The sequence below is a fragment of the Wasmannia auropunctata genome, unplaced genomic scaffold, assembly GCF_000956235.1.
Source record: "Wasmannia auropunctata unplaced genomic scaffold, wasmannia.A_1.0 LD334385.1, whole genome shotgun sequence".
Classification (NCBI taxonomy): domain Eukaryota; kingdom Metazoa; phylum Arthropoda; class Insecta; order Hymenoptera; family Formicidae; genus Wasmannia; species Wasmannia auropunctata.
Window position 1 is genome coordinate 5,675 of NW_012028505.1, and position 18,466 is coordinate 24,140.

An 18,466-nucleotide genomic window follows, 5' to 3' on the forward strand; every position below is an offset into this window, starting at 1 on the left:
GAATGATTTGTTTGGTGTTGAGGGTAGTTTTAGAAAACTCGATATAGATTAAAAAAGATTTATAACTTTATACGATTTATAATCCCATCTTGTGCAATTTCTTTTAATGTTATTTTGTACTTTGTACTTTGTAACGTTTTATGTTACCACTGAGTTGTGCATCTATTAGAGTTAAAAAAATTCTTTATGCAGCATGTCGTAATGTCGATTTAATTTAATATAACTATAATATTATACAGAGTATCTTAAAATTAACATATTGCTATAATATAAGAATAGTAACATCAAGTTTAATTATAAAATCGTTTAATTAAAATTGTCGTAAATATTGAAAAAGAAAGGAAGATGTTAAAAAAGTTTGATTTTTGGCGCCCCTGCGGAACCTTAGCTATCCGCAAAAAATTGTTGTTTGAGACCTACATAAAATAGTAAAAATAGTTTTATATCCTAGAAATGCAGGGAAAGTAGATTTTTTTATGATATGTTATATCTCTTTTAAGCCTCTTTTAAATCTCTTATAAGTCGAATTTTTACTAAAAAAGTATCAATTATCATGAGAAACAGCAATAAATTCGATTAATAATAAATCTTAGTCTGATATATGAAAATTCGAATTATAAAGAAGACATGATATAACATTAAAAAATCTACCTTCCCTGCATTTCTGGGATATAAAACTATTTTTACTATTTCATGTGGGTCCCAAGCAACAACTTTTTGTGGATAACTAAGGTTCCGCCGGGCCGCCAAAAATCAAACCTTTTTAACATCTTCCTTTCGTAAACATTTTGATATTTTCTTTTAAAAGAGAAATTAAAAATTCTCTGTTTAAAATATATACGATTTTTTAATACTCTGTATATATCAGAGATATTAATCTGTGACATACGTCATGCGAGCGAACAAAAAATAAAAGATAAATATAATAGAAACACGAGCGAAATAATTTGCTTTTCAATGTTTAAAAAACGTATGTAATACAAATCTAAAGTATAAATAAATGTTACACAAACAATAAACTACCTAAATGTACAAAATCTGAATAACTATAAAGTATCCATAAAATTTATCCTCGCCTCCTATATAATTTACGAGCGCAGAAACGGTTTAAAATCATTTTTAGGTGCCAAAAGAATACTTTTTCAGAATTTTTAGGAAAAAAATTTTTTTGCATCTGAAAATGAACTCAAAATTGATGACATATATGTATGTAACTCTGAGTTCTTTTTTTTAACTCTCTGTGCTATCTGGGAATCTTATATGGTATATATAATAATATATATATTAATGAGATTTTATTTTAAACTATTTTGTTAAACTTATAAAAACGTTTTATAAGATATTTACAACATTTCTATAACGTCTTTTTATTAATTTATAAAAGCACCGTTTTTATGCGAGACATATTGTTTGATGATTTACCTTGCGTTCGCTTGGCACGCCTATACGCTCTTGAAATCATTTCATTCTTGTTGTTTATCAAATGTCAAACAAGGAGAAATGATGCTCACGAGTGCTCGAGCACCAAACAGAAGGAGAGTTAATTTACGGATATTTAATCTTAAATAACATTTTTAATGTTTTTACATCATAAAAACATTTTGGCTAAACGATTTTTTAAAACGTTAATATTCTGTTTGAATAGTATCATTAATCTTTTATAGCACAGTATATACATATTTCTTTATTCATAAATAATTCGTATATCATCAGCTTTTACTTCATTATTCTCGTAAAAATCTTTGTTTAAAGTATCCAGCATTTCGTATTTTTGACACATCCCTGCAGCAAACGCAGATTATAATTGCAGTATTGTAACAGCGTTGTAATATTTTTGCAATATAACTGAAATATTACAATGTTGTTACAACATTGCAATTGTGATCTGTGTTTGCTGGGATAGTATCTAAGAAGTTAAATTGAACCTACTATATAAAAATACGCATGCGTGTAAAAATAGTGGGGGCACGCATTTCCCCTGACCATTACAATAGCCATTGGCGCCGACTTGGAAAAAATATTGGGGGGGCAAGACGAAAGCATTTCAAATGATGATCTTTTTTTAATAGTCCCTATAAATTATACCGGAGAGGGGAGAGGAGTAGAAGTGTACAAAAATATGTATATAGATTATATACTTTTACATTGCCACGCCAACGTTACATAACGTATGGTCGCGCCTGACAGTTGCTTTGATCGAATTTAAAATTATTTGCAATTGTTCAAAAATCTTTTGTTAAAAAACGAGAAAGTAAAAAATTATTGCTGGTGAGGGGAGGGGATGAAAAATGCTCTACCCCCTCTAAGTCGGCGCCTATGACAATAGCGCATGCGTCCAAAGGTTCCACGATCTGGGTTCACCGATACCGACGGCGCCATTTGTTTGGACGCGCTACAGAATCGTTTCGCGTTGGAGCACTTGGAGCAGCTCTTCGCTTCGGAGTAAGAGGATCCGGGAGCTATGCTCGGAGGATGGCGCGACCATGAGCTGATTCCCAAAATCGGAGCTCTGGAGTATCATGCTACTACGCGGAGCAGTTACAATTATTTCGCGAACCGATAGCAACGTACGGCCGTCTCGTTTCAACGGCGTTCGAACGAGTCGTGTCTCATTCTACTGAAGAGGTGGTGTCGCGAATAGGATGTCTCTAAGTGCCAGCGCGGAGAACCTGTCGTCCGAGGGACAAGTGAGTGAATCAACGTTCAATTAATGACGCCGAGCTCCACGTGTGACTCACGCTTATCGCTGCCACACCTGTTTCTTCATATCACAATTTTGTTTCGTGCAATCGTTTACTCCGGTTTTACTATGGTATAACTTTGTATTTCGTCGAGTATATGCTCGCATTACGAGGAAAATACTTTATCTCAGTTTTTGTGTTCTGAAGCAAGCTTTGTGGCACTTTGATTGAAAACAGTCTAATTTCAATCAAAGAAATAATAGCGTCTTTTTAATTTTTTTAGTCTTTACATAATGAAACAGGTTATTGATTCTCTCTGCATGCAATAATTAATGCAATGTATCTACTCTCCGTGTTTAGCTTTTCACTTTCAAGCTTTGCTTTACTTCCGATTCTCGATGCCATACCTGGTGGAACCAAGAAACGAATTTCAATTTGCCTGCGTAGCATTTCTTTATATATCGTATAGTTAATACATCGCAAACATTTGCATGATTTATAATGCAAATAATTAAAAAAAAATGAATATGTTATATTAGATTAACTGTATTAACTGTATTAAATTGCATATTCTTTCAATATTACTTTGTAAATGATTGTCTAAAATTATTGTAACTTTGCACTTCAATAAATGCATCCCCATGGCATGCGAAGTCTGCGACGATTAATTAGAAATACAGAAAATTTTCTATAAGAGATATCCCGTGTAACATATGATGTTTGTAACTTGTTTATCAGAATAGCGAGAGATGGAACATGTGTCTGGAACTGGCGCTGGAGGGCGAACGCCTGTGCAAGGCTGGCGATTGCAAGTCCGGGGTGGCGTTCTTCCAAGCGGCAATCCAGGCCGGCACGGACGATCTGCGGATATTAAGCGCGATCTACAGCCAATTGGGTAACGCGTACTTCTACCTGGGTGACTACGTCAAGGCGATGCAGTACCACAAGTTGGACCTGACCCTCGCCAGGAATATGGGCGACAAACTGGGCGAAGCCAAATCCAGCGGAAATCTGGGCAACACGCTGAAAGTTATTGGCAAGTTCGACGAGGCCATGATCTGCTGCAAGAGGCATCTAGAGATCTCTAGAGAGATTGGAGATAAGGTATACTTCGACATACAAAAAAAAAAATCATCGATACCGACGATATTTTTTTCATGTTTTTTTCTGCTTTACTTAAATATTTCGCAATTTTATTTATATTTCTAAACTTATAAATCGATAATTCCGTTATGTGCAGCTCAGCGAGGGAAGAGCCCTGTACAATTTAGGAAATGTATATCATGCGAAGGGCAAGCAAGCGGGTAGAATAGGTCATCAGGATCCAGGAGAATTCTCCGAGGATGTCCGACAGTGCTTGCAACAGGCTGTGCGCTATTATGAGTAAGATTTTATCTGCAATCGTTATCTCGATTAATTTTAACATTTACGTTGTATATGTCTATCAGTGCATGTTGCTTTTTTTTACAGAGAAAACTTAGAGCTTATGAGGGAACTGGAGGATTCCGCGGCTCAAGGTAGAGCGTGCGGTAATTTGGGCAATACATTCTACTTATTGGGCGATTTCCAACAGGCCATTTATTATCACAATGAACGTTTGAAAATCGCCAGAGAATTTGGCGACAAGCCGGCCGAGAGGAGAGCTAACAGCAATTTAGGGAACTCGCACATATTTTTAGGCGAGTTCGAGAAGGCTGCGCAGCATTATAAGTAAATATAGTTTTGCCAAATTAATCGTGCGTCTTTGCAATTTTATATTCAAATAGTATACATTTAACTCTTTAACCTCTTTGGAAACAATAAACTTGCATATGTACATTTGGTAAAAGCCATTTTTGTGGCCGATGGACTCAAGTTTGGCAAACATTTTTAACTTATGCTCTTGACAAGCACAAAATTATCAATAATTGCAGTGAATATATATATATATATATATATGTATATATATGTATATTCAAAGAGTTACTACAACTGAATATCACTTATTTTGACAAATATATCTCTATTACTTGTCAAATCATTATTTCTTTCGCGCGCTTGTTTCTTAAATACGAACATTGAAACTAATTTTAGTTTCTTGAAAGTAAGTTAAGAAAAAATATTTATAAGCAAATAATAAACGCTTGATATATTTAATATAATTTAGTTTAAATTAAAAATTAAAATGATGACATCACGGTTGTATAATTTATCGGTATCTCGCATGCGATATGCGTGAAAGCGATTGCCGGCACAATAGCGAGTTTGTCTGCACAACTTCGAATTGACACGAAGAATCAATGCAGTTTTTTAAATCATCAAAAATTAAAATTTTCTAGGAGGACCTTGGTTCTTGCACAGGAGCTGGGCGATCGCGAGGTGGAGGCGCAGGCATGCTACTCTCTGGGAAACACGTATACACTCCTGCGCGACTATACGGCAGCCGTCGAATATCACCTGTGGCATCTGGGTATAGCCCAACAACTGAAGGATCGCGTCGGCGAGGGGCGCGCCTGCTGGTCGCTGGGAAACGCGTACGCCGCAATGGGTAATCACGAGAAAGCGCTGCACTACGCGAATCTGCATCTGCACATCTCGAAGGAGCTGGAAGATGAAATGGGCCAGGCTACCGCGCAGATGAACGTCGATGACTTGCAGAAAATTCTCGGTCTCGAAAAGAATCAGCAGGAGAGTAACAAGGAGAATCTGAACACGCAGAAATTAACCACAAACGCGACGTCAAATGTCCCGACGACTATGCCCTGTAGATACAGACTCAGACGACAGAGCATGGACAATCTCGATCTCATTAAGGTTCGCACAATTTTCCTTTCCTTGAAACTAGAAAACAAAAGCAACGGTTCTATCTATTATAGTTTATTTTTGCTTAATTCATTCCTTCAATCTGACAATGAAACGTAATTAATAATTTATATTGAAATATTGGAATTCAAATAAAATTAAATTGATCGAAAAATTACACGGAAAAAATTTTTTGTGTAAAACGCCATGTATATTTCACTTTAATTAATGAAACTAACAATTGTTGTATTTTATCAGCTCACACCCGATGCAAAGCAGAAAGATAAGTCGGAAATGTTGGACAAAGAAGACAGTGTTGCGTCTCAAAAAGAGGAAGATAACTTCTTCGATCTGCTGTCTCGGTTTCAATCGGGCAGAATGGACGATCAACGTTGCGCGCTCAACACGAAGCGCAATCCGAAGTATCGAACAATCACGCCGGAAGTATCGGACATGGATGACAAGTATGTGAGAACGTATTAATTCTGTTCTTCTGGATAGGCGCTACTACTCATCATGATAATGCACTATATTATACTCTTGTTGTGTCTAACGAGTGTCTGACAATTTTATTTTTAGAGACGGCGAGGATTTGCTGGAATTAATCGCTGGAATGCAAAGTAAACGAATGGATGAGCAACGAGTGACGTTACCCTATCTACCAGGGCTGAATACCAATCAGGATTCGGACGATTCCTTCATCGAGATGCTCGTTAGATGCCAGGTTTGAATTCAATTTAACGCAGGAACGGAGACTTTTAAATTTCCTGAGTGTGGAGTACCTCATATCTAAACGGCGGAGGAGGGGTGGGGGGGGGAGGGGGGTAATAACACAAATATTTTATTTCTTCTTTGTTGTATGTTAAAATATATTTCTACTTCTATATTTAATTTCTTTTTATATTTTTTCTTTACAAATATGAATACTTTTCTTTTAATTTTATCTCAACATTACGCAAGAACTAGTTCATTTAAATAATTATTTCAAAAAAATTTTTTTTAATATCCCGCATTTAGGGAATTCACACCCACCGGATTTCTGGGTGTGAAAAACTCCATACCCTCCGTAAGAAAGTTTCCATTCTTGATTTAACGTACTGTCGAAATTATCACGTTACTTCCCAGTAAATGAGAATGGATTGAAATGGATTGAAAAAAAAATTCATTTCAACGTTCGCGAATGCGTACTTTTGAAAATCTGAATCCATTTCAATGCCCAATGTCTTTGTTTTCATCTGTAGGAATTGCATGAAGCACATTTTCTATGCCATTCAATTCAAAAAAAGTTCAGCTTTAAAAAGTAAACCGTGAACACTGGTTCAAAATTCTAGATAAGAAATGCAGTTTTTTCAATCAAATTAAATTAACAAATATATATATACATGATTTATAATGAAATAATTTTTTTGTAAAAATAAATCATGAACGTTATTCAATTAAAAATTGTGACTAGGAAATGCATCGTTTCAATCCATCTAATCCAAAAAATATTATATTATATTCGTATTATGAAACAGAAATGTATTAATTTCTACGAAAGCCAATCCATTTCAATTCATGAATTAAAAAATTTTAATCCATTTTAATCCTTTCCCGTTCACTGGGTTGTTTATCGTGCACTGTTTCGAATCTTTTCTCTTACTCGACGGAAAAGGACACCTCGTGCAAAGAATAATGCTTTCAGAGTTCACGTCTAGAGGACCAACGAAGTCCTCTACCGGCTGCATCAACAGTGCAGGACGCCGAAGAGGAGAGAGGCCGTAGAGCCAATGGGAAATCTCAATCAGGTTCCACGGTGCCCGAGGAGGATCTCTTCGCCCTGATCCAAAGACTTCAAGCGGGTCGAATGGAGGATCAAAGGGCTTCCGGGCCCGGCAAGGCGTGCTAAACTCGCGACAGCAGACGGTGATTCAAGTCCTCACGATACCTTCCATTTGCTGAATTCCTTCATCTTACGTGTCCACGACTGCGTCGACGCCTTCATTCGCTTATCGCCGCGATTCTGCTTCCTTGATTACTTAATAGAGGAAAGGATTGGAATTGTACGACTGAATAGAGTCCGATTCGAAGAGGCAACGACTCAAATTACCCGATTGTGAGAACCGAACCACCGTGACGGATTGATCATGCTTACAATTGCTTAAAGGCGGGAAATTCGCATGTCACGTAAAAAAAAAAAAAAGATTATTTGCTATTCTGTCACTGAAAGTATGAAACTAACTGAAAGATTTAACATAGACTTTACGTTTAACTCACGATACTTAGAGGATACTTAAACGATATACGCAGATCTTTTTGATATTTACTATTTGGAAAACTATTTTCCCTTTTTCCTTCGAGTAGAAATAGCGTTGAGGAAAACGAATTCGTTTTTTGCACTCAGGTCTTCGATTCCGTTCAGATGTAGACTTAATTATTCATTTGCGTAGACCGCCGCGTCTACACAACTGGTAAGTAACTGATACTCCCGTAATCGATATTCCGTAGTTTAGCGACTGCTAGCAGCCGGTTGTGCGAAAGCATTACGGAACAATGCAATAAGGTGAACGACTTTTCAGTTGACTGTCTAGTAATAACAACTGCCGCGTTAGTTTCTGGCTAACTTGAATCGAATAAATTATTGTTGCGTAGCGTTCGGTGAATATAAATTGTTTGCCAATCGTGAATAAGTCGCGTCGAGTGTTAAATGTAATGCGTTTTGCGGTTGCCGACGACGGTCGTGATTTATGTGACATGCCAGTAACTAGCATCGGTTTTAGTATTATCAAGATTTTTATAAACGCCTGCTTTTACACGGGTCCGTAAATCGCGCGCGTGCAAAACAGGTTTTCCGAACACTGCCAGTTTGAGGGCGTGAATTATTCTCGGACATTCGCGTTCGTCGTTGACAAACGCGCGTGGCCTTTCAACATTCACATTCTCAAGAGATTGTAGGTTTATTATTTTATACACATATATATATTTTTCGTGCATATTTCGATTTACTTCTATCTCTATAAGGAGAGAGGCGGGATTATTTTTTTAAAGGAATATATTACGCGTATAGAGATGTTATGAACGGTGGATGGAGAAAAGTATTCACGCACCGCCGAGTTTCGCTCTATCAGTAGCTCTCTTAATTGCTAAATAATTGCGTATAAATTAGATAATAAACAACAAATATAAATCGTGCATTGTACGGGAAAAGTCAAAAAGTAAAGTGCGGTAATAATTTTCCTTTACGACTTGTAGAATATTAGAATAGCATTTTTCTCACTCCTGTTTGCAAGAAGTTTTCAATCACGGAGATTGGAGTCACTTAACTTTTTTGAAACTTTTAGAAATTTATATTCACGCGAGATTTAGCTATATTGTTATTATGGTAGTCAAATGCTGTGTCGATTGCATTCTACGAGCAGTACACTTTACTTCTTGATTCACTTTCACGTATGAGATACATATAGTTGCCGCTGGATAAAATATTTTTGATGGATTTTAGATAGAGAGGGAAAGTTAGGATATTTATAACTAAAAAGATCACGGTGCACGAATGTTACTTTTACTTGATATAGGTTCAATAGAGCGGCGATTTGTAGCGAATATCAGTGCCAAAGATTCTCAATATGCTAAAAAAAAAAAAAAAGGAAGAGACTTCGTTAAAAGAAGATAGAAAAGCAAGCTTATAATTGACTGAATCTCTATCGCGTCTTGTCGCACAAATTCTTTCCGCGAAGGCTTACTATCATTGTATTGTAGAGGTACTGACGACGCGGTACTGAAGATAATGTCTGATACTATTTCCAATTGGCGAAACAATAACTCATCTCATTGTATTTATTCCCCCCGCGGTTAGAGAATCAGCGTATTTTCGATTGGTGATATAATTTCGGAACTCTAAAAATTTCGTACTTGTTATGATACACAATATCTGTTACTAATTCAACAGATTCTTATTTAAAGGTTTAAATTAGGACTGACGTGGCCCACGTGGAGATACGTGTTTAGCTGTAGCGCCTCATCTGTTCCAATAATTAAACATGTGTATATAATTGAGTAATTCCATGCCGATTAAAATGTCGACCTAGCGACGAGCCGCGAACTGCAACAACGCTGTCGTTTTATGCGAAAAAGGAAGAGCTATCGTTAATATAAGAGTATAAGTTGACGATTGATTCAACAAGAGTGCAAGAATAGTGATATACTAATTACCGAATCGAGATCGTGCTGAGTATCTTTTGCTATGTTATGAAATTGTAATTGCAAAAAGTGTTGTATGTACACATTGATCGTTGATTTGATCCGTCGGAGAAAGGGCTGAAATTATTATATTGAGAAGACTAAATGACAAATCATGCTGATCGTAGGACTTTCGTGGTCCTTCGAAAAATTTTTTTTCTTTACCATTATTTCTTAAGATATATTCTACATTATAATTACTTTATCTTAACCTTTTTTTTTTATATATAACACATATTCGTTATAATTACACTTAGACGTTAACGCTATAAGTTCTTCGTACTAATCGATATGTAATTTTTAGTTTCACGATTATCGAGGTATAAATACATTCCATTCTGTCCATATGATAGTATATAATATATAAAGGATCAATAAAAAAATATATACTTTTTTCAGAATTGAACACTTAATAATTACAATTCGTCACACCCTGTACAGGTCTCTTTACTTCTTGAAGCTGCAGCTATCTGCGTCTCCCTTCCTATTTTTTTTTCTCGCAAAAATCTTTGACTATATAAATATACTTATATAGTCAAAGGCAAAAATGTCGGAAAGCATCTTCACCGCTGAGATCAATCGTCGTTCCGACACAAACGTCGCATTCGCATTGTGGCCGGAATGGAAAGATTTCGATTTGAACAACGAGAAATGGGGGATCAAAAATGGCCCCGACGGATTATTCGTGGACGCGGAGCGTGTTGCAATACCACGATCTTTAGAACCTGACTTAGAACACTGGATACGAGCGAAGGATTTGAAGCACTTGACTGTACAGCCACTGTTTTAATCGAGTACTTTGGATAACGGATATTAATTTTTTAAATTAATATATATAATAACAATAATATGCAATTTACGCAATTTGATTTGATGCTATATTAATATATCGCATATACTATATTATAAATATAACGGAAATGCACCCTTTCAGGCTTCTCCGACAGTATATACGACGACCATGGAATATCCCGATCTGATTACAAACAATAAACATCTGTTACACAGTGAGGTATTTTAAAAAAATGTAATTTGACAATATACAATTTAAATGGCTTGCTACAGAGCAGTAAGCAAGAGCAGTGTTAATGTTAATGATAATTTCCAGTTTGTGAGATGGTTTTTGTCCGCGCTGGTGAACTTGCAATATTGCGGTCGGGAGGGTTTAGACATCAGCGGTGAGGACTCGAATTTCGCGTGGACCGGTTACCGTAATCCCTGGTATGGTTGGATGCACGTGTACTCCATGAACAAAGCTGGGAAAGACACCCAGCATCGGCCCGTGACAAATCCAAACGGTGGATATGATATATTCAGCTATTCAGCTCGCAATAATTTCTGACAATTTTACATACAGAAGTTTTCGAAAGTCTTTGTGTGCGTTGTCGAAACTCAGATTCGAAAATCGATAATAATTTTTTCGAAACTTAAATCTGTCATCCTCTGCGTAGCCAGCATGTCGCTTTAATCATTCGCAGTTCCAATCAATGTATTGGACAATATGCGTAAATGTATTTTTTAGGAAAGTATATCGTAAGATTACATTACATGGGATGCTGGCGTCGCATTCTGGTGGACGACGTCATTCCTGTTGATAAAAATGGCAGGCCTCTTTTACCGTGCACGTCCAACAACTTCGAACTATGGCCGATGCTTCTTGCCAAAGCGTTGCTCAAGATTGCCTCGCTGACTTGGACCGAACGCCGCGAAATTATCGACTTCCATCCAATTGCTTGCCTCACAGGTGGATATGTCACGTCCATCTTTTTGTTTTATCACTTCGTTTTCCACAAAGTAATGTAATTAATTTAATTTAGAGAAAGTTTCTTTTTTTAAATCTCGTTAATTTCTCGTAATCCGCGCTCTCTGCTATAAATAAATTAATAAGTCGTCATCATATTGATCCTATCCAAAAAAAAGGTGCTGCAATAACATAAATTTTAATAACAATACAGGCTGGACTTGCTTGATAATAAACGTCGCTCATCTAACGTTGCAAGACAAATGGGATTTGCTAACGAAATATTCCGAACACTTCGAATGGACGCCGCGAACCGCGCACGATTATATTCCAGGTGTGTCTATCAAATGTACGTGTTCGCGACGATCTGGTTTGACATTTCTTCGGTTATCGCGTTACGTTACGTATTCCCGTTTGTACTTCCGAATAGAAAGCTCTGCGAATGCGAGAAAACCCGGAGAAACTCAGCAACTGCTCGCGGCCGCCGAGACCGAGAGACCTCAACCAACCGCGTTGTTCCTTCTCTTGAGCGACACGCGAGCACTCGGAAGCGACGTGGTGCCTGGTCTGTCGCCCTGCTGGGATCACGTAATTTACGTCATCCAATCGCGTGACGTTCCTATAGATCCCAAAGATGTAAGGGTATCAAGTTGCAATTCAATGACTATTTCATAATAGTTATTATTATGCGATACGATAACTCATTGCGTAGGAAAATAATAAAAGAAAAATAACAAAACAAAAAAGGAAAAAATAGCATTGCTGACATTCTAAATAGCACAGAAATTTAAAACACAAGTCGGAAAAATATTAGAATTATTGGAAAATTAGATTATTACTAAATATCTCTCTTAAATGTTGCTATAACACTTAAAAATTTTTTTCTCTTTTTTGTTCGGATTGTAATTCGAATTATCTCCATCATTACCTCCCAAGGTAAAACCGCTATTACCGAAGTGGAAGTTTCATCGCTGGTTAAAGTGGGCCGTTTCGCGAAATGTGATCGATCCTGCCGACTACTTTGTCCCGATTCGTTACTTGAGGGTGATCAGCCCTCTCGAGGAGTGCAACAGCAGCGTTGTTCGTGATAAAAATTACGTCGCGGGAAACTCGATCTCCTCAAACGAGATCGAACGATCCGATAAATTTATCCGGAGAAGAATGAGATCTCAGAGAACATCAGACTTGCCCACCATGTCGAAAGAAGAAGCAACGGAAAACGTCAATCGATGGATCGACTTCAATAAGATGGCTTCATACGTTACGGAGATGCATCTGTTCTACAAGCTGGAGCACTTCCAGTACTCCAGTCAAGTAACAAGCGACGTATTAAAGATAGCCAATGAAAGTTATAAAGCGGAAGCAGCAAAAGTTGCTTCAAAAGAAACTGGAAAGGAGAAAGGTACTGTAGCTTTTATGCAAAATTCAAAGTAACATATATTCTTAGATAAATGAAAAAATAATCAAATATCCATAAATTCAAAGAAATTATTATCTATATCATTTCTAAAACTCTTATCTTAAAGTATTCAAATATCTAACGCTATTACGTTGATAATTAATGCCAAAAATAAATTGAATTTTTTAATTTTTATACAAAAGATAAGATTCCAATCTTCTTAAGCTTTTTTTATTCGAACGTTTGTAGATATTTACAATAGCGGCAAGATTTTGAAATCCAGATACAAACCTTTGTATTTATTTTGCGATTCTCCGAAGAAAAAATTTTTCCTGTTCAATCTTTGCACCGCACCGAAACATAAGAATTCCAATTTGCACGAAAAAGATTACTTGATCGTGGAAAAGTACAACTGGTTTTTCATATCGGAGCCATCGAATCAATCAATAATTATTTCCACAACCGGTAACAAGTCGACCATTGTGGAATTGAAAGCTGGTAGGCAACTCTTGCGGATTCACAGCCATTCAGACTTCGGTCTGACGACTATTTCTTCAGACACGAATTTTCATCTTGGAGATTGTGCGACTGTGCAACAACTGATGACCACAGAGTCCGACAGAATCGAACAGATATCGAAAGTAATTAGCGATAACCTTTGCAAGGCTTATCGATCGTTTGGAACAAGGGATTATCCAGCAATGTTAAAGAATCTCTACCGAAGCTACGTGCCTAATTTGCAGTTTGCCTCTTCAAAACAAAATAAAAATTTTCGAACGCTGATACACCGTTTCTTTATGGAAGAACAAATTAAATTAATCAAAAAGACTGTTCCCGATGAAGAACTCAAAGACATTCTCCATTCTTTAAGAGTGTTCTTCCTAAATCCGCATATTAGATCAGAATACCTCGATTTAATGACAAATCAAAAGATTCTTCGAAATCTTACAAAGGAGACTTCGAAAATGTGGTCTTCCACTTCATCTAACCGTAAAGAAGTCTTTACTTACGATCAAGCAGCGACAACGATTCAATCCTTCTTCAGGATGAGTCTAGTAAAGGGGTATAAACAACTTCACAGTCCTGATCACGCTCTCCATACACAAATTCGTGAACGACTTCAGAAAATATCCGACCTATTTGACCCATCTGTCGCAAGTCGATTATTAAGAAACCTCATTAACCGTCATAATGGCTTGCGCAATCTGTATCCTTGCTCCGAGGACTTTATTCACGTTCTGAATATTCAGGAGTTTAGGGGAGTCCTGGAAAACATCAGGCATGAGCAGTGGTTCCCAATTGTCAGAATTGTTGTGAATCCCAAGCCAGACGCGGTTCTCGCGGCCTTCGAATTGCTAATCAATCTTCCTCGTTTTGCATTGCGTGTCTTCAATAATCAAAATGGACGCGAGATGACGCGTCTCGTGAACTGCGTGATGCCAGGTCATTACAAATACCTTCCGGACGGTTACACGGTGTTTGCTTACGGCTGGAGCGATAAACAGCATTTCAAAGAGCTTGACTGGACATTTCGCGTGATTACTGTGAAAGGTGATTCAATGTTTTATCAAGTGGATGAGCAACGGCCTTTGTCCTTGGAGACGAAACCACCAAAACTGATGGTCGACGAATTAGTCGGTACCTATATTCCGAATGTGAGAAATTGTATTTCGCGATGTATTCTGCGAGTGCCTTTGAAGAGAAGTATCGTTTCGATAAGATTGACAACCTCCTACAGCCTGGCAAAGATCAGAATAAAGGTCATCGATGAAGATGGCAACATTTTGATCGATGTGAACGGCGGTTCGACAGTTTTGTTACCCTTCGTGATCTTGAAGCATGCCGCCGAGAATGATGAAGATTACAGGACCGAGAATAACAGTCGAGACATAGGCAAAGAAATAAAAAATGCGGAGAAGAAAAATTTGTATTACATAGAGGCTTTCGTGCTCAACAACAGCTGGCCTCTCACAGATGTCGAGTGGACGGTCGCGAGTCAGGCAAAAATGAAGAGCGCGGGGGATATAAAAACAACGATACAATCCGGAAATAGAACGTCGTTGAGGTCAAGTCTGCCGACGATGAGAAAGGACGTAAAACAAGTCATAAGTAATGACCAAACTTTGAAATCTCCATATTGGATTCTTCAGGTTGTTACAGATGCTCGGGATGCTGTAGAGGTACGCGTTTGTTCCAATTTAATCAATGAAATAGTATTGCTCAAATATTTTCCAAAAATCGTATATTAATTTACAGATAACTAGTATGTTCCTCAATACGAGATCCCAAAATCATAATTTTTTCTAAAGCAATTGTTATCATTTTATTATTATTTTTCCTATAGTTCTCAGTATTATTTTATTTTTTTTTAGAAGATTGATTTTTATCAGAAAATATTTTTTTGTTTTTATATATAGTATATGCATTCGTTAGATCTGTCAAGACACGAGCAGAGAGTCAGAAATAATACTACTGAAAGAATCCTGGTGGTCGAAGGATCCGAATCGATCCGTACGTGGAAAGAATTTGCGAGAAGCCTTTTTGAATGCATACGCCTCGAAAATTGAGTCTGACGTGTCTTTGAATCAAACTGGGACGCAACTGAGATTAATAGAAGACAAAGATATGGAGTTTTGTCTGTCGTACGCGAGACAATACAGAACCTTGAAGCCATCGGAATTTCATTACGATCTGCCCGCTTTGGATCTGACAAAATACATGAAAAGAGACAAGAACGCAAAGGATCAGCGGATAAAAACGAAAAACGACGATGAGATACTGAAAGATCAACATACCGCTATTATCGTCGACAGTCAGACGAATTATTTCGATTACTTGAAGAATTTGGCTGAGCTGATGAACAAGCAATTGCGAAGATACTTGAAGCACTTCGGGAAGAAGGAAAAGAATTTCTGGCAGAGAAGAACATTCGTGGACGCTGTTTACGAAATGAGGAAGATCTACATCGATAGTTTGATACTCGAGAAAGTGAAAAATAAAGCGAATAAGGGGAAGAAGGATTAAGAAGATTTTATTTTAAGTGATATAATAACTACTCTATTACGTTTAAAAACACTATGTGTTTTGTAATTTAAATTAAGTATATATCCAAAAATGACTAACTCTCTTAAACAATTTAAATAATATTAAAGATATTTATCAAATTATCATGCAATAAGCAGACGTGCACAGCTTTCCAGCAAAAGCCGAATGAGATATTGCTATTTTAGTAGCCGCGCGCTACTCCAAGAGCGCTGTTCACTTGAGAAGCACACACTTGTTACGCGTTGATGACTGTCCACGATCCACCTTTTAATGACGCCTCTCTGGCCGCCCAAGAAAGAGATAACGGCGATCCGTTCCGTCCATTTTTCATCCGGGACCAGTCCACGCAGTCTAGCAGGATTATTATGAAATTACGAGAGGAGATGTCTACGCGCGAGAGAGGGTGCTCCGAGGCGTACAGTGGACGCGATAAACGATCGGCAACGTTATCATCGAAAATATTGTCGTCGCTCTTTTAATCGAACCGATAACAAAATCAATTTTTATTTCACTGTCAAACTGACTATGAACTTTCGACCTTAACTAATTTGATTTATTAACTATAATATTAACTTTATTTTTGAAATCTAAATTTTAGTGATCTGATATGGTGATATTTTGCGATCTAAGTTTCAATTTCTATCGTTATTTTATTTTATTTTATACGTTTTTGGTAGAATTGTCTTTAGTCTAGTGTGGTTCTTTCGAATTGTCTTAGATTTTTTGCGTAGCTTTTCGTTTTAAATACCACGACAAGTCGAGCCCGTTTATCGTACATGCTATACGCCGTGGCAGCTTACACGCTGATTGCAGGTGCAGCTGCTACTGCATTCAGGATCGGCGTCAGCTCAGCTAGTAATCACTGTCGATCATGTTTGTGTTAGGCGATCTTGTCTGTCGCGCAGCGAATTACAATTACGGCGTATCGCTGCATCACGCACAAGTGCATACTCGTACTATACTTACATTGAACTGTATCTGAGTATTTAACCTTAGAAAGCATAATTTGAGAACAGATTTGATTTTAACGTTGATTCAAACGTCCTGAGATTATTTGAAAAATTAAAAAGAATTGGAAATTATAAATTAAAAATTTAATATAATAATATAATAATAAGTATAATTTAATATAATAATATAATAATATAAGAATAAGTATAACAAATAAAGACATAAAGGGAATGGCATGTATATAATAACTAATATAAAGTACAAAGGCTTTTTGTATAATCAGCCTTTTTGCAAAACGACGCCTTTTTGAATAACGCCAAGAAAACTAACCCAAACCATTTTCGAAGGCGTTATGCAAAAAGGCGTCTTTTTGCAAAGAGGTTATAGCCTTTTTGCAAAAAGGCTGATTATACAAAAAGGCTGCTATATATACATGCTGTATTATATTAAAACATTATCTTGTATTTTTTAATATAATATTATCTTACTTTAATACAATATTAAATTATATTGTATTAAAATATAATACATATTATATTATATTCAAATATTATCTTGTTAAAAATTTACGAAAAATTTATCTTTTTTATTTCATTGGTTTGATTCTAATTTGCTGAGGGTCTTTCACAATATTGATCAAGGATGCATTTGCAACTCTGAAACTTTATTTATTAAAACTATAGAAATTATGTTCGCAATTATTATGAAACAATCTTTTGTAGTAAAATAGTATCTGTCCTGACATTTGACACAACATCAAACTTGCCGAAGTGTGCCTTTATTTTACATACGGGAGAAAACATTCGATTTCCGGATATCCCAAGAAAAGCAAATACCATCGTACTACTTGACATGCCTCGTTTATTGCCAGGAATGCGCATAAGAAAAATTGAATTTTAAGGCTTTTCCGCTCAGTTGTCTAACGTGGCGAGTTATTTATTCTTTGATTCCTGTTCATTATAACAAAAAGCGCTTATAAAAGCGTCGATATTTCTATAATATTATGTCTTACAACAATGTGTGTGCGTAACAAAATATATAACACACACATTTAGAAATACTTTGTAATAATCCTTGTAACATATTTACATTGAATTTTGAAGTTTAATTAATAAGGAGTAAATATATTTTTTTAAATTATTTTGGTATATATTATATTTATATTAATAAAAATAATAATATATTATAAATATATATGTATAATATATTATATATTTTAAATGAATGTAAAATATATGTATCTCTTTTAAATTTATTTACAATATACCACATATAATACATATACATATATATTTAAGTATATTTATAATCCCATAAAAAATCTTTTTAAAAAAAGAAAGAATATACGCCAAGTACCTAAAAAAATGTGTTGATCAAAAATAGTCGTGAAATCAATAAAATTAACCAAGTACCTCATTATTAAAAAAGACCTCAAAAAGCTTATTTATGAAAAATATTTAAAAATTGAAAAATGGAAAAGTGATAAACTAGAATTATAATGAAGAAAAAACTTGGCGTGCCCGGGTTTGTTTTAAAATGCAATATTCCACATGTTTTATATTAAATTATTTGCAGATATATACAAACATGAAACTAATAGTCAGACAAAATACCTGGGTCGACATGAAAACGCAATGTTCCACAGTCAATGAT

At 36.1% G+C, this 18,466-nt stretch overlaps 3 protein-coding genes across 6 annotated transcripts in view; all 3 read left to right on the plus strand.

The window, feature by feature from the left end:
• Nucleotides 1–218, plus strand: part of LOC105458716 — a 2,151-nt gene extending 1,933 nt beyond the window's left edge. Inside the window, exon 4 of the mRNA XM_011704233.1 lies at nt 193–218. Within this exon, the coding sequence (XP_011702535.1) occupies nt 193–218 (26 nt within the window). The remainder of the gene's footprint in view (nt 1–192) is intronic.
• Nucleotides 219–2,360: 2,142 nt separating this feature from the next.
• On the plus strand, nt 2,361–10,078 carry LOC105458692 (G-protein-signaling modulator 2). The gene is made up of 8 exons (XM_011704181.1): nt 2,361–2,687; nt 3,420–3,785; nt 3,922–4,064; nt 4,152–4,391; nt 5,000–5,474; nt 5,721–5,926; nt 6,042–6,186; nt 7,147–10,078. The coding sequence occupies exons 1-8, from the start codon at nt 2,643–2,645 to the stop codon at nt 7,348–7,350; spliced, it is 1,824 nt and encodes a 607-aa protein (XP_011702483.1). The 5' UTR covers nt 2,361–2,642; the 3' UTR covers nt 7,351–10,078.
• Nucleotides 10,079–10,118: 40 nt separating this feature from the next.
• Nucleotides 10,119–15,944, plus strand: LOC105458693 (androglobin-like). 4 transcript variants are annotated; one of them, XM_011704184.1, is made up of 9 exons: nt 10,119–10,449; nt 10,612–10,689; nt 10,786–10,975; nt 11,200–11,421; nt 11,633–11,752; nt 11,849–12,054; nt 12,355–12,820; nt 13,067–14,997; nt 15,251–15,944. In XM_011704184.1, the coding sequence occupies exons 1-9, from the start codon at nt 10,225–10,227 to the stop codon at nt 15,839–15,841; spliced, it is 4,029 nt and encodes a 1,342-aa protein (XP_011702486.1). In that variant the 5' UTR covers nt 10,119–10,224; the 3' UTR covers nt 15,842–15,944. The 4 variants fall into 4 exon arrangements, with proteins under 4 accessions (XP_011702486.1, XP_011702485.1, XP_011702487.1 ...); XM_011704183.1 differs by having other exon boundaries at nt 11,633–12,054; XM_011704185.1 differs by having other exon boundaries at nt 10,365–10,471; nt 11,633–12,054.
• Nucleotides 15,945–18,466: the final 2,522 nt, after the last annotated feature.

Excerpts from the sequence above, each read along its gene's own strand:
- LOC105458693 (XM_011704183.1), top strand. The coding sequence starts at position 10,225 with ATGTCGGAAAGCATCTTCACCGCTGAGATCAATCGTCGTTCCGACACA. Across the intron at positions 10,450-10,611 it reads AGGATTTGAAGCACTTGACT|GCTTCTCCGACAGTATATAC; the intron begins GTACAGCCACTG and ends GCACCCTTTCAG. Across the intron at positions 12,821-13,066 it reads AGAAACTGGAAAGGAGAAAG|ATATTTACAATAGCGGCAAG; the intron begins GTACTGTAGCTT and ends GAACGTTTGTAG.
- LOC105458692 (XM_011704181.1), top strand. The coding sequence starts at position 2,643 with ATGTCTCTAAGTGCCAGCGCGGAGAACCTGTCGTCCGAGGGACAA. Across the intron at positions 4,065-4,151 it reads CAGGCTGTGCGCTATTATGA|AGAAAACTTAGAGCTTATGA; the intron begins GTAAGATTTTAT and ends TTTTTTTTACAG. Across the intron at positions 5,475-5,720 it reads ACAATCTCGATCTCATTAAG|CTCACACCCGATGCAAAGCA; the intron begins GTTCGCACAATT and ends GTATTTTATCAG.